This window comes from Piliocolobus tephrosceles, chromosome 4, assembly GCF_002776525.5.
Source record: "Piliocolobus tephrosceles isolate RC106 chromosome 4, ASM277652v3, whole genome shotgun sequence".
NCBI lineage: Eukaryota > Metazoa > Chordata > Mammalia > Primates > Cercopithecidae > Piliocolobus > Piliocolobus tephrosceles.
Genome location: NC_045437.1, coordinates 174614315 through 174629641, shown reverse-complemented (window position 1 = coordinate 174629641; position 15327 = coordinate 174614315). Strand labels below are relative to the sequence as shown.

Below are 15327 nucleotides of genomic sequence, written 5' to 3'. Positions count from 1 at the left end.
GGTGGAAAAAGACTAGCAACTATCAGATAACAGGAGGAGATATCAGAAAGTAACTTAATTCCAACCAAAGCTTAAGGACAAAAACTAAAACTAAAGATATTTAGGTACATTTAAGAACAATAAATATTTGGGAAACATATTATTGAGAGACTATTACTACGTATTAGTCAATGAGCTGGGACATTTCTCATATATTATCTCAGTTTAATCCTAACAACACACTGAGATCTATCTGAATTAGAGAGGTAATTTATCTAGGTAAGATCAGGATTATATTAAGGGCAGTGGAACTCCTTTATGTGCACAGTAGTTCAAAGCTCCGACTCTGCAGTCAAATGACCTGGGTTCAAATTCCAAGTTGGCCAATTTCATTAGACTGACCACATGACTCTGGGCAGGATACCTAAATTTTTCTAATCAGCTTCTGATAATTATTTTAATCATTACTATACCTTATACAGTTACTGTGCTTACCTGCTCACAATAAGCACTCAATAAATGGAAGCCATTATCATTGGTCTGCCATAATTTGGAGGGACAGGAGTAACAACGACTTTAGGATCTAATCACACTCTATAAACTAAAGGCCCTTTCTATAGACTCTCGGTTATAACCATTTCCCCCAGAGGAATGTGCTTCTCCAAACACAATGATACTTTAGACATGGGAAAAAACCTCTACATAACAGCAACGAAGTTTGAAAATCACTGCCCTTGGTGGTAATTATGTCTCATGAGATAAGGTCCACTTTGTTTGTATGCACTCAAATATTTACTGAACTAATAAACTAATAAAGGCTCTGCAATACTATATCTAACCCTCCTGGAGAGCTCTAACAGGGTTTTTGGTTTTGATGTAATATATAAAGTGAATGATTATCTTTATAGTCAGGTACAATTAGCATCTACTAATGTAGTTTATTAAAGCGTTATTAAGGAAAAGGACAAAAAGAAGACAGAGACAAAAGTGGAGGAAAACATGAAGGACTTGAGGTCGGATAATGGATAAAACAAAGATCTTCCTGTCAGTAAAAGCGATGTAGTTAGAGAATTTATGCAAAAGGTTATAAAAACAAGGTGGGATTTTTTTCTAAATTAACAAATTCAGAAATGATCTAGTCCATCTCTTTAATTTTCTAACTGAAGAAAATAAAATCCAAAAAAACTCAAGGAATTTACCTGAAATTTCAACACTAGACAATCAAAACTACTCAAGAAGTTTAGGTCCCAAAGTGGTGTTCTCCACAGAGGTGCTTCTCAAACCTGGCTGCTCATTAGAATCTGCTTAAAAACGACCAAAACACTACCAACATAACATAGAGATCAAGGTCCTACTTCACAATCAAATCTACGGGTGTAAGGTGGGGTCTGAGCCCTTTGGGTTTGTTTTTGTTTTTAATTTCCCAGGTAATTTTAATGTGCAGGCAGGTTTCAGAAGCACTGCTCTAGAACAGTGGTTCTCTACTGGGAACACTGCCCCTAACGTTAACACATCAGAATCAAACATTCTTGGTTGTCACAGTAGAGAAGGGAGTTACTGGCATTGAGTGGGTAAAAGCCAGGGCTGCTGCTAAATGTCTACAACACACAGGACAGGCCCATCATACAACCAAGAATTATCTCATCTAAAATGTCAATAGTGCTGAGGTTGAGAAAACCTGCTTTAAAGTCATACTCTTATCTGTATATGTTATCTGAATAATCTATTTGTCATGTTACTTGCTCCTGTATATGAATGCACTATTTATATGTAAGTACCAAATACAAGAAATCAGCCATGTGATGGTATTTTAAAATCTTGCATACTTAATTATTAAGGGCTCCTGAAAGTCCAGCATTTTCAACTCATAGGTGAAGACTTAGGTTGAGACTCTACAAGGTTTACGAGATTAACAGAGTTATGGTGAATGGCTTATGTTTATAAAGAGAGGTCCCATCAGAAACGCTTGGCAGACAGAACCAATAAGTCACTCTGGGGCAAATATCTGGCCTCCCTTTAAAAGAGTCTGGGAAATCATTCCCCTTCCGATCACACCAGAATTCTCAAGTAGTCCTAAAACTGAAAGAAAGAGAATTAAAACAAGCCACAAAAAACACAAAGGAATTTTGGGCTGTGGGCCTCTGAGAGAAATAATATAATGTAGGGTTTCATGGTTCCTAGATGACTTCTACTTGGGAATGAACTTCTGGGCAACCTGACTCAGCACAGGTGTAGAGAGGGGTAATTGCGCGAACACATGCACCTAAAATCAAGCCAATGATGTTATTTTTACTTTATTACTTATTTCAGAGAATATCTGTTTATTCTCTTTCTTTCTTCTTTTCCCTAGAACTCAATCTGAGTCTGCAGCCTAGGAAGTAGAAATAAGCAAGCAATATCTTTCTGTTCACCCCTCTTCTACCACTCTGAACAATATGTATAAGAAATTTATCTTACAAGGATGAAAAACTAACATCCCCCAACCCCCAATCAAGTCGCTTTACCAAAGAATCAATTCACAGACAAGAGGGTTAACCTAAGTGTCTCCAAAAGATGTCAAATATTCCAGGCTTAAGAACATACATACCCCAAAGATAAAATAAGAACAACAAGAAAGTTGGGCGCGGTGGCTCACTCCTGTAATCCCAGCACTTTGGGAGGTCAAGGTGGGTGGATCAACTGAGGTCAGGAATTCTAGACCAGCTTGGCCAACATGGTGAAACTCCATCTCTACTAAAAAAACAAAAAGTCAGCAAGGTGTGGTGGCGGGTGCCTGTAATCTCAGCTACTAGGGAGGCTGAGGCAGAAGACTCACTTGAACCCGGCAAGTGGAGGTTACAGTGAGTTGAGGTTGCAGTGAGCTAAGATCGTGCCATCGCACACCAGCCTGGGCAACAATAGCGAAACTCCGTCACACACACACACAAAAAGGATTAAAAACAGTCTACAGTCTGGACAGTGGAAAAAAGAACTTAGTCATACTGATATAAGGAATATATTGAAAACACTAATTTATGACAGTTGACTAGATTCCCAAACTTTGCATCGCTTGTCCTGACCCTTTCTGGTGCAACCCCTTCCTTTCCCAGTCTCTCCAAGTGTCTTAAACAATGGACTACATTCATGCCTAGATATCAGATGGGCCTATGGCTACATCATATTGCAGAGTTCTAAAATGATAAAAAAGCATCTACATTAAGAAATAAGAACACAAATAAAATTGATAACCATGTCAGCGAAGAGAGAGCCTTAGAGGATACATTAGACTTAATCATGAAGTTAAAATACTAGCACATAGATAATGCCATAATACTTCGAAACAAATGACTGAAAGACTGCACGAACTCTGGAATTTGAAGCATTATTCTTCATTTACAATTGTTTTTCAATGGCTGATTCATCTGGTAAATACTTTTAAGTACAGTCATATATCTGTGAAATTATTTAACTTGTAAAATAGTTTTTCTACTATCATAATTTTTCAGTAAGAAACATCTACTGAACACCTACTAGAGACTAGATGTCACGACAAAAATGAATAAAGCTGCCTAACCTTAAGGAGGTTACATGTTAAGTGCTATTATAGAAATCATCGGCCGGGCGCGGTGGTTCAAGCCTGTAATCCCAGCACTTTGGGAGGCCGAGACGGGCGGATCACGAGGTCAGGAGATCGAGACCATCCTGACTTAACACGGTGAAACCCCGTCTCTACTAAAAAATACAAAAAACTAGCCGGGCGAGGTGGTGGGCGCCTGTAGTCCCAGCTACTCCGGAGGCTGAGGCAGGAGAATGGCGTAAACCCGGGAAGCGGAGCTTGCAGTGAGCTGAGATTCGGCCAATGCACTCCAGCCTGGGCGACAGAGCCAGACTCCGTCTCAAAAAAAAAAAAAAGATATCATCTTCTTCCTTTCTCAACTGGCTCCTTTTGCCTTTTATTCTCCAGACCAGATGGTAGTTCCAATTCAAGAATCCTGGGACTCCTCCTTCTTCTTCATCCCCTCTTCTCTAGCCCTACTTCACTGCCTCAGCATCTCTCTCCTGGACTACCACATCAGTGGCCTCATCGGTCTCTCTGGTTCTGGTCCTGTACCATGTGATATACGGCTATACAAATGACTATTCCTGTCACTTACATGATATCCAACTTATGTTTCTAGATAAGCACACAAAGCTTTCCATAATCTGATGCATGCCTACCTCTTCAGATTACGTTCCTACCACATCCCTTTACATTTTGAACCACTACTAGAGAACTAAGTGAAGTTTTCTGCTCAACACTCACTTCTCCAGCTTCATTTTTCTTATTGTCCATTTGCAACAACAATAACAAAACACTGGAACACATTCTTTAAGATTTAGCTTTGCGGTCACTTCTTCCAAGAAGCCTTCTCTAGTCCCTGTCTCTCTTCAGGTTGAGTTACTTAGGTACTTTCAGAATGCCCTCAGAATATCACAATCATTTTGTGTAGTCAGGGCATTAGCCATATCAGAATCATCTAGGCACTTGTCAGAACTGCAGCATCTTCAGCTCACATTCAGCATCACACTCCTCAGCTACTGCAATATACTTTAACAGACTGCTTCATGCAACACCGCACCTCTTTTGCCTACCATTAGATTTATAGTTCCCATAAAGTAAATTTCTAAGACCTTAGAGGTTCGCTGCCGCTCCTACACATAAAACACCATACAGACACTCCATTAAGAGTTAATAACTTTACAGAGGACAGGGATGCACAGGAGTATTCATCTAAAAATACAATGACCCAGGCTTATGCAATCAGAATCTGCATTTTAACAAGATCCCCAAGTGATTCACATGCCCATTAGAGTTGGGAATCACTGCGTATTTGTTTCTCCTATAAGACAAACAGTCTCTAACTTTAGCCTGCATTAGAACCACCTGAGATGCTTGTTATAATGCAGAGTCCCACAAGGCCCACACAGAATCCAGTGAAGGTCTGGGAAAGGGCCCAGGTATGTGCATTTTTACAAGCACATACAAGTCACTACTTAGAGCCTCCGACCACTACACTTTCAAAGATGTACTGCTAGACTGTGATATATTTAAGAGAACGGGCGCGGTGGCTCATGCCTGTAATCCCAGCACTTTGAGAGACTGTGGCGGGTGGATCACAAGGTCAAGAGACCCAGACCATCCTGGCCAACATGGTGAAACCCTGTCTCCACTCAAAATACAAAAAATCAGCTGAGCGTGGTGGCACACACCTGTAGTCCCAGCTACTCGGGAGGCTGAGGCAGGAGAATCACTTGAACCCAGGAGGCGGAGGTTGCAGTAAGGAGAGACGGCACCACCGCACTCCAGCCTGGCGACAGAGTGAGACTCTGTCTCAAAAAAAAAAAAAAGCGAGGAAATGAAAGAACAAAGTAGTTGCAGAATGGGAGGCAGCAGAGAGGTTCTAACACAGGATACATAGGGGAAGATAGAGGGACATGAGAATACAAAGACTAGCTAGATTGTAAATGCCTTGTGAAATAAAAGCTAACTGCTGAAACCCTTCTTCTAGAACAGCTGACTGTAAAAATAACAGAAAATTGTCACTAATTTGTTCCTTAATAAAAAGGACTAATTCCTATTACCCAAATACATATGGCAACAATAACTCATAAACCACACTAAACTTCCTAAACTACTTATAAAAGAAACCTGGTAATTGATAAAGCTCCCAATGCAAGATATAATATTCACTTGAGTTGTAAACTAGTAACTATCATTTTAAGAAGTCAATATAAAAGAAAAATCTCTGATGAAACAGCAGACAATACACTTTTTATTTTCATAAAGTTATCGCCACTAGAAAAGTAAAAATTATTCCTATTGGTCAAGCTAAAAGAAACAGGAAAATAAGAGTAATTTTGCCAAAATGGTGAATCAGAAAATAAGTGTCTAAATATCCAGTCTAATATTAGCCTTCTCAAAGGTCAGCTTTTTCATACTTATTGGTAAAAACAAATGAACAGAGGAACACTTGAATCATTGGTTTAACACTGTATCCCTGCACCTAGACACACGGGGAGCCACTCTATGGATGACTGTGGAAATCAACTAGGTAAGACTTGTGGCTTGCCCAATGTATGGTTTTGCCTTAAAAATCAGCAGAAACTTTGTGACCAGTCACCTTTGCTGAAAAGGCTGGAGTTTCTTCACAAGCATTTTAAAGTCAGTTATGAATCACATGCACCACAAAGGAACTTAGTGCTAAAGAAAATAAAGTCTGTGAGTTAGGAAAGAGAAAAACTTAAAAAACACTACAGAAACCGATATATGCAGTTATCTTAAATGCAGTTATGTGGGCTATAATGACGTAAAAATTCTATTCATGTGACAAACATTAGACAAAAAAGGATATAATATTGCTTAACTAACGCACTAAGGTGTTATAGATCTGTTATCTAATATGTAACACCTGGTGTTGACCCTATGCTTATACTGAAGTTAAATAAGTCAGAAATTTGTGCTGTTTTACTTATGCTGTGAACAGAATTATACAGTTTAATGCCAAAGTACATTTATTCTATATGGATTTGTCCAAGCTGGAATTTTATAGAACAGGCCAAACACATTCGCACTTTGAAAATGCAACCACAGACTTACAGTGATAGCTGCAAGCAAAGTTCAACTGTTTAACAATCACAATTTAAATCAGCTCACAAGACTTATACACTGCATCTACCTAAACAGTATGTATATGATAAATATGCATATTATGTATCAATAACAAAAACAGGATGGAAGACTTTTTATACAAACCCTTTGAATTCACATAAAATTAATCCCCATTAAGATATAAATGATTTATCAACATTTTAAAACATCTCATATCACTACAATCATAATCTTTCGGTATGGAAATCTGAATCTCTCAGTGAAGGTATGGGCTCTGCTAATCAATCAACACCTATGGGAGAAGGAAGGAATACACACGTTTCACTCTTTCTTTTGTAAGAATCTGTTCATCCTTCAGGGCTCAGCTCACATTATTCAACAAATATTTCTTAGTGCTTCTCATATACCAGGTACTATTTAAGGACCTAGCGCAAACTAAGATGTTGCAAATGTTGAAACAGAAACAACTGCCACTGACCAATATGGCAACTGAGCACTTGAAAGGTGGTGGCTACTGCAAACAGGATAACTTAATTTTTAATTTTATTTAATTAATTCAAATCGAAATCGCCAAATGTGGCTAGTGGCCACCAGATTGGACAGGGCAGCCCAGTCCTAAGTATAGAGGTAAACAAGATAGACAAAAATGTTACCTTTGTGAAGTTTATAATCCAGTGTAATAGAAAGATATTAAACAAATGAACCAATAAATACATAATGTAAGGTGGTCTTGGAAGTGGTCCCTTTGGGAAGGGTGTTTAAGGAAGGCCTCTCTAAAGAAATCTGGATTACGTACATGCCTGTCTATATACTCTTATGAACCCTACACTAACATATAACACAGAAATCTATACAAATGCTTGTCTTGTTCAGCTGTGTTCTAGCACCTACCATAATATAGTTCTTGACCGAGTGTGCAGAAGTAATCTGCAAAGCTCCCCAAACTGATCCAGTCATACAGTGTTCAAAATATACCAGCAACTCAGAATTTAGAAAACGTGGGGAGAGAACACAGCAAAAACAATCTGCTCTTTCCTCCCATCCAGTCTCAAGCAGCTTTTGAGCCTCACTTCAAAACACAGCAATGCAGGGCAAAGATCGCCTTCTCCTTTCTCCTCATCCCCGGCTTCTACTGTAAATGAAGTCGCTTAGCCTCTGCCGCATCACACTCTTCAGCTATTGCAATACTTTGAACAGGCTGCTTCACGCAACACCGCACCTCTTTCGCCTACCATTAGATTCATAGTTCCCATAAAGTTTCTAAGACCTTAGAGGTTCTCTGCCGCTCCTACACATAACACACCATACAGACACTCTATTAAGAGTTACCGACTTTACAGAGGACAGAGATGCATAGGAGTATTCATCTAAAAATACGACGACAAACTTTGTCCTTTTCCTTTCACACTCGGAAGTAATGAGGCAAAGTGACAGGCTATGGGAGGGGGTAAAAAAGAAGCTCAGAGTTGCCAGAAAAAAATGGGAAGTGAAAACGGCGGAAACTGGAGATTCTACAGCCCTGGACGTACAGCCTTCCAGATCTTCCCACGGTACGGCGGGGAAGTGAGGGTAACCTCAAGCCCGCTGGGAACCAGTCAGTGCCAGGTGCGAGGCGGCGCAGTCCCCTTCCGGCGCCCAGTTTGCGGTCCAACTCCGCCGCGCCTTTCCGCTGGGGCCCGGGCCTTGTGCCACCCTGGCTGACTGTGCCACGAGTTACCTGCTTGTCTCGAGCGAAGAGTAGCGCTCCGGCAAAACCTGGAGGCAGCGCTGGAAAAATCGCACATGGCGATCCCGCAAGAAATCCAGCCGCTCCCCCTCACCGCTCCCGGCTAGCCGCTCGTCCTCAGTGGCCGCCATGCTGCTCCGGAAGCGACGTCCGCCGCGACCCGGAATCAGTTGGCGCGCGGAATGAAAGAACCCTCCTGGGCTGACCCGGAGGTGCCGGGTGAGGGGACCTGCACTCGCCGCAGGCTAAGCCAGTATTTGCAACCGCAATCATCTGGGTCTTGTGCAGCGCTTCCTCTCTGCGTTATCTCCCTAGCTAGAGCATGACCCAGCCATTTCTACCCAAAGCCCTCGAGGCTTGTAAACACCTCGCAGGCGTGTGAAAATCCAGCCCACAAATCCCTCCGTCAGAATTTTTATCTTGGGAAGCCCAAGGTCAAAAGCATCAAGTTCGCTTTGAGACAATTCTGGCTCTGTAGGACCTGAGTATGGTATATTTGAAAACGGGGATGGATCACTATAAACTTGCTAACAGCTTCATTTTTGGAGGGCCAGGTTTAAGCTGAACGGTTAGGGAAACGAAACAAAAAGCAAAAACAAAACAGTGGAGATAAATGTTTATTGACACTACGAAAGTTCAGCGACTTTCCTAATCCTAATCCTTTCCGGATACCAGGAATCACTTAAAAATCTGTATATAATGCCCCCAAACATATACAACATGCATATTCATACCTATGTGTGACTGCTTGCGTCATGCTTTTACAAATCCTAGATTTTACTTTCCTTCAGTCGACGTATTATCAAGAATCAATGGTGCATCAATCTGCAACAGCAAAATAAGCCCAACATCTTCTCCAATTACCTGCATTCTAAAAAAATTAAACATGTTTCTAGTTTTGTTTTTTTCCCCAAAAATAGGGATTTAAGTTGTTTTAGCCATTATACTATGCCCTTTAAACGTTCATGAGGCATTCCTGGGTAGCGGGGTGGGGGGATCCACCCAATAATAGAACTAAACTAGGTTCCCTGTAATCAGCTTAACTAATAAAATTTTTGGTATAGTTTTGTTAGCTTTCTTAGAAAACGTAATTCTTATACTCTATGGGCTGGGGTAATCTTACACTTATTCAACAATCCAAAGTGCTCTAATTTTTGGTACTATTAACTACTTATTCACAGGTATTCCTGCATGTCTTTACAAAATACTGCATTAACAAACAGCCAGAGATGGATACTAGGTTGTCCTCGGTACTTCAAATACGGAGCTCACAGTCCTTGCCCATCAGGTATGCCCAGTCTGGAGTTTTCACTGTTACTACAATTAACATCTCTCACTTAGCACACATACCCCCAAATACCTGAAGATTTTCAAAGTGGAGTCTTATACACGTTTAACTTACTGGAATCAGCTATGGGCACTCTATACATTCTCAGAAAATTAATTCTAATAAACATGGCCCTTAAGTTAGGGAAGCCAAATATTTCATCTGATTCTCAGTTCAAGTACTAGCAGTCTGATCCAAATCTGGAGGAAAAATTTGCGATGTGAGACTCATTGAGAGATAATATAGAATGCCTCCTGGGTTGGTGAAAGGTTTCCATGAGTGATTTTAGCCATGTAAGATTGTTGGCATATGCATAACAGAATGGGAATGATAGAACATCTATATAATTAAATATTATTTAGCCACTACATGATGATGTCTGAATTACGTAGAAATGTACGAAAATGTGTAATGCAATTATGGCATAGTAATTAATATGTACCAAATGACTGTAACAATTTAAAAATATGTAGATATGATTTTTGTAAAAGTTACCTGGAATTATGAGTACTTTATAACATTTCTTCTTTAGTGTTTTTTCTATATTTCTTATTAATGTACTTTTTTTTTCCCAGGCTTACTTCACTTTATTTTTCTTGTACAACCCTATGTTGTAGCCACCGCTGGAGCCTGGGTCCTCTGCACAGAGACTCTGGTGTGGGTCTTGAGGAGGTGGTCAGTGAATTCTTGATAGGGAGACTTGGTGAATACAGTCTCCTTCCAGAGGTCAGGGGTCAGCCTGCTGTAGGCCTTAGAGATGGCATCAAAAATGACCATGGTGAAGTTGTGCAGGATGGCAGTGCAGCCCTTGGCTGAGGTGTAGCAGTCATCGATACCAGCCATCAGCAGCAGCTTCTTGGCCATGGGGGCCAACGATGCCAGTGCCCCTGGGTGCAGGGATGACCTGGGCCAGCACAGAGCCGCTGCAGCCTGTCACCTTGCAAGGGATGGTGTGGGGCTTGCCAATCTTGTTTCCCCAGTAGCCTCTGTGCATGGGCACAACGGAGAGCTTGGCCAGGATGATGGCCCCACGGATGGCAGTGGCCACCTCCTTGGAGCCTAACACCCAGATCAGTGTGGCCATTGTGCCCAATGGCAACAAACGCCTTAAACCTGGTGCGTTGGCCGGTGCGGATCTGCTTTTGCACTGGCATGTCTTCAAAACTTCACCCTTGAGAGAGGCCCCAGGGAAAAGTCAATGATCACAGACTCCTTGACGGGCGGGGAGAAGAGACAGATCTCCTCCAGGGACTTCATCTTCATGTCCTTGACCAGGTGACCCAGCTTGGTGACAAGCATCTACTCCTTGGCCCTGGCCTTGCCTCCGGGAGCTCTGCGGCTGGCCCCGACCCACTCCATGGCCGCGATCCCAGTTCCCCATCCCAGGGCCAGCTGCGACCCCAGTTCCCCATCCCAGGCCCCCTGCTGCACTGGCGTCATCCGCGAATGATGTTTTCTCGGAGAAGAAGCTAATGTACCTTTTAAACCAGTAAAAGAAATGTTTATTTGACATCTAGTTTATGAACCTGTAACTTCTATGAACTCTGTAACTGAAGATATTTGTGTTTATCTTACATCTTTTATGTAAAGGATCTATATAATAAACTCATCATTTATTTCAGATTCAGCTAGAAAAACTGATTTCTTCGGAGGAACTTCCATACTTTTCTTTATTTAAAAAAAAATAAAAAAACAAAGCCATAAGAATCACATCATGCAGAATGCTTACCTTAGATACAGGAATTTGAAAGCTGCATTTCCGTGCAACAAAAAGCAACACGTAAAAAAGCAATACGTAAGAAACGTTTTTTGTGTCTTGTAGCTTCTCAGTTCTGCTTTTAAATTCCCTTGTCTTGCTCTATATTTTATTTATGTATTTATTTTTGGAGATGGAGTCTCACTCTGTTGCCCAGGCTGGAGTACAGTGGCGCAATCTCAGCTGACTGCAACCTCCGCCTTCCAGGTCCCAGCGATTCTCCTGCCTCAGCCTCTCAGGTAGCTGGGAGTACAGGTGTGAACTATCACACCAGGTTAATTTTTGTATTTTCAGTAGAGATAGTGTTTTACCATGTTGGCTAGGCTGGTCTTGAATTCCTGACCTCACATGATATGCCCACCTTGGCCTCCCAAAGTGCTGGGATTACAAGCCTGAGCCACTGCGCCCAGCCTCTATATTTTATCTCTAAACGACTTCAAATCATTACAAAAAAGTTTTTGAAAACAAGTAACAAAGCCAGCAACTCCTGTTTAAGGATCTTTTAGGTCAATTTTCTCATTCTGCCCCAATAACTGTACAAATCAGAATTCAGTTTCTAAACTTTGGAAGCCATCTACTTTGAATATTAACTATAAAATAAGAAAAGATTTTGATCACTATTCATAGTACATTTATGAGTCATTTAACTTAAATGCATCACATTAACAATGAAAGATAAAGATTATCTAAGACAAAAATTATAAGAAATTTCCTATGTTTTTATGTATATACTATCTTTGAGAACAAATTAAAGTTAGAAAGGAATTATTTTATAATATGAAAAGTTGAACTGTATTCAATTACATTGTGTTTTCATGTATAAAAGTTTAGAAATTTAAGAACTAATTCTTTTGACTGAATATGTTAATCTAACAGCTTTAAAAGATCTTATTCATTCATTCCTTCCTTCATTCATTTTAGACAGGGTGTCACTCTCTCACCCAGGGTGGAGTGCAGTGGTGCCTTAGTAGCTCACTGCAACCTGGAATTCCTGGGTTCAAGTGATCCTCCAACCTTATCCTCCCAAGTAGCTGAGACTACAGGTGTGTGCCACCATACCCAGTTAATTCAATTTTTTTTCATAGAGACAGGGTCTCCCTGTGTTGCCCAGGCTAGTGTCAAACTCCAGGCCTCAATTCTCCTACCTTGACCTCTGAAAGTGCTGGGATTACAGGCATAAGCCACCATGCCCCACCTAAAACATTTTAAGTGCCATCAAGAGAAATCACAGTATTCTAAAGCTGGCTTATTTCAGATGATGTTTCAGAACAAAGAATTTTCCTATTGTGAGGCAAACAGAAGCAGAAAAGAAAACTGCATTAGCCAGGAAGATGTGAAAGACACGAAGATTTTATAAATGTGTGCAATCCAGAAGGGCTGAAGGAAAATTTGGGATTGCTGAAGGAAACCAAAAAGATTATATCAATAATACAATTAATAGGGTATATGAGAGACATATTTTTAAAATAAATATTCTCTATACAAAACAAAGCATGCTTCAAACAAATACAAAATATTTATTACACAAAAATGTCACAACTGACAAACTGCCAATTTGTTAAACAGAGAAAAAGTACTAACATTTCAGAACTCTAAACAAAAACCACTTTACCTTTTTGTTACTCAAGCTAACTTAACTCCAAGTTACAAAAGTTACAAAATTTTGGTTTAAAAAATGTCATTGTATGATTGTTCCAATTTATTTTGCTATGCTATGACAAAAACAAAATCTCTTTGAAATGTTTTGAATATTTAAATTAAATAATGTTTGTAACATTAACTTATTTAAATAACTTTTACATCAATAATAGGCCAACACATATATTAAATACATTCGTGGTAGAAGCAGGAATACTAATGACAAAGCCTCATGAAACTTAATACCTCTCAATTCACAATATAGCACAATAATCAATCTGAGTAGGCTATTTATATTTAAAGAACACGGTTAGTCACTTTCTCCCTGGTATAACTTAGTATGTTAACATTCTTTTCAACAGAATAGCAATTTCATTATCTCATACTCTTCTCTGTATTCCTTGTCTCCAGGTTGGAATAGCCCTAAGGAGAAAAAGAGAAAAGCAATTGTAAATATATAGGAAATTAAAAAGAAAAAAACCCTATCTGATTAAATGCTAACTTTAAAATATATATATAACCTACCCTGCATGTTGTTTGTCTGGTTCATATGGGCATGTAGGTTTGCAATCTTCATTAAGGTTTTATTTCTTGCTCTAGCTCTCAAACTGATTGACTGACAAACCAATCAATTAATCTACTTATTAATCTATCAATCTTTCATTCATTCTTTTTCAATACTACTCTTCTTATAAAAATAAATATTAATGTGAAAAAGGCAGAAAATGGCATCTACTAACATGAATGTAGTATCTAATAGGGCATTGGGTACTACTTGTACTTTATTGATTTATTTATTTTTTTGAGATGGAGTCTCACTCTGTTACCCAGGTGGCACAATGTCGGCTCACCATAACCTCTGCCTCCCAAGTTCAAGTGATTCTCCTGCCTCGGCCTCCTGAGTAGCTGGGACTACAGGTGCACACCACCATGACCGGCTAATTTTTTTTGTATTTTTAGTAGAGATGGGGTTTCACTATGTTGGCCAGGCTGGTCTTGAACTCCTGACCTCGTGATCTGCCCTCCTTGGCCTCTCAAAGTGCTGGGATTACAGGCGTGAGCCACTGCACCCGACCTACTTTTACTTTTATCTACTGTTTATTTTTAAATAAAAGTGACCTGAAAGGCAAATGTGTATATATATTATATATACTTATATATTATATAAATATATGTTATATATTTATATAAAAAGATTTAGGTAAAAAACATTTATACATTATACTTATACATTATATATATATTTTCATATATATATGAAAAATATAGGCCGGGCGTGGTGGCTCAAGCCTGTAATCTCAGCACTTTGGGAGGCCAAGACGGGTGGATCACGAGGTCAGGAGATCGAGATCATCATGGCTAACACGGTGAAACCCCGTCTCTACTGAAACATATAAGAAACTAGCCGGGCGACGTGGCGGGCGCCAGTGGTCCCAGCTACTGGGGAGGCTGAGGCAGGAGAATGGCGTGAACCTGGGAGGCGGAGCTTGCAGTGAGCTGAGATCAGGCCACTGCACTCCAGCCTGGGCGACAGAGCAAGACTCCGTCTCAAAAAAAAAAAAAAAGAAAAATATAATTTACACATAGTAAGTGCATAAAATATAAACATGCAGCAATTAAATTACTAAATGAACACCAATTCTCTTTCTTACCTATGTGGGATATGTAGAAGTGGCCCAGAGCCTGTTGGTCCTGTCTTTTTGGTTCGTTCTTCCCAACCTTTCGTGGGTTTGTAAAGCCTAGAGGGATCCCTACTAACATTGTTTTCAACCTGTAATCACAAGTAAAATAGTACCAGTTAATTATACAAACTCAGTTTGTACTAGTAAGTAAGTAAAAGGCTTAGTGCAGTTTTAAAAGACATAGTTAATATTGGCTAATAAAACCATTAATAACCTCAGTAAACTTCTCATTGGGCTCATATAGCTAAAGGAAAATTTAGACTACATCGATCTATTCATAAACTGTTAGTTTATTTCTTTTAGTTCTATTATTTTATTCTATTCTTATTTTTCTGTTTCTATTATGAGAGAAATGTAATGCACCTAAGTATGCTAGTGATATAGCCAGATAACAAATTTAGGATAAGTAACTACCAATAAGTCTTCTGTTTTATCGATGAGGGTCACCAACATCTTCAGCTCTGAGTACTACAAGAGATTAAGCAATGCTCATAGCTGCCATTATCTAAAATAGAGGTTCATATAGAAAATTTTTTAAATGACAAGTAGGGGGAACAGTAATTCAGAGTGAAAGAAAATGGTGCTCATAAA

The 15327-nt window shown here is 39.7% G+C and overlaps 2 protein-coding genes and 1 pseudogene across 3 annotated transcripts in view; all 3 read right to left on the bottom strand.

Moving 5' to 3' along the window:
• PGGT1B (protein geranylgeranyltransferase type I subunit beta) overlaps positions 1–8514 on the bottom strand; it is a 55880-nt gene extending 47366 nt beyond the window's left edge. The window contains exon 1 of one of the 2 annotated variants that reach the window (XR_002727804.1): positions 8325–8514. Coding sequence is in view for 1 of the 2 variants with exons in the window: in XM_023197623.3 (XP_023053391.1) it covers positions 8325–8464 (140 nt within the window). In the remaining variant the exon portion in view is untranslated. The remainder of the gene's footprint in view (positions 1–8324) is intronic. The other variant, XM_023197623.3, reaches the window with a different exon arrangement.
• Positions 8515–10266: 1752 nt separating this feature from the next.
• Positions 10267–11100, bottom strand: LOC111530412 (annotated as a pseudogene).
• Positions 11101–12746: 1646 nt separating this feature from the next.
• The window catches only part of CCDC112 (coiled-coil domain containing 112), a 30055-nt gene continuing 27474 nt past the window's right edge, over positions 12747–15327 (bottom strand). Inside the window, exons 9-10 of the mRNA XM_023197606.1 lie at positions 14707–14825; positions 12747–13477 (exon numbers count right to left, since the gene is read on the bottom strand). Coding sequence (XP_023053374.1) covers positions 13435–13477; positions 14707–14825 — 162 coding nt within the window. The 3' untranslated portion in view covers positions 12747–13434. The remainder of the gene's footprint in view (positions 13478–14706; positions 14826–15327) is intronic.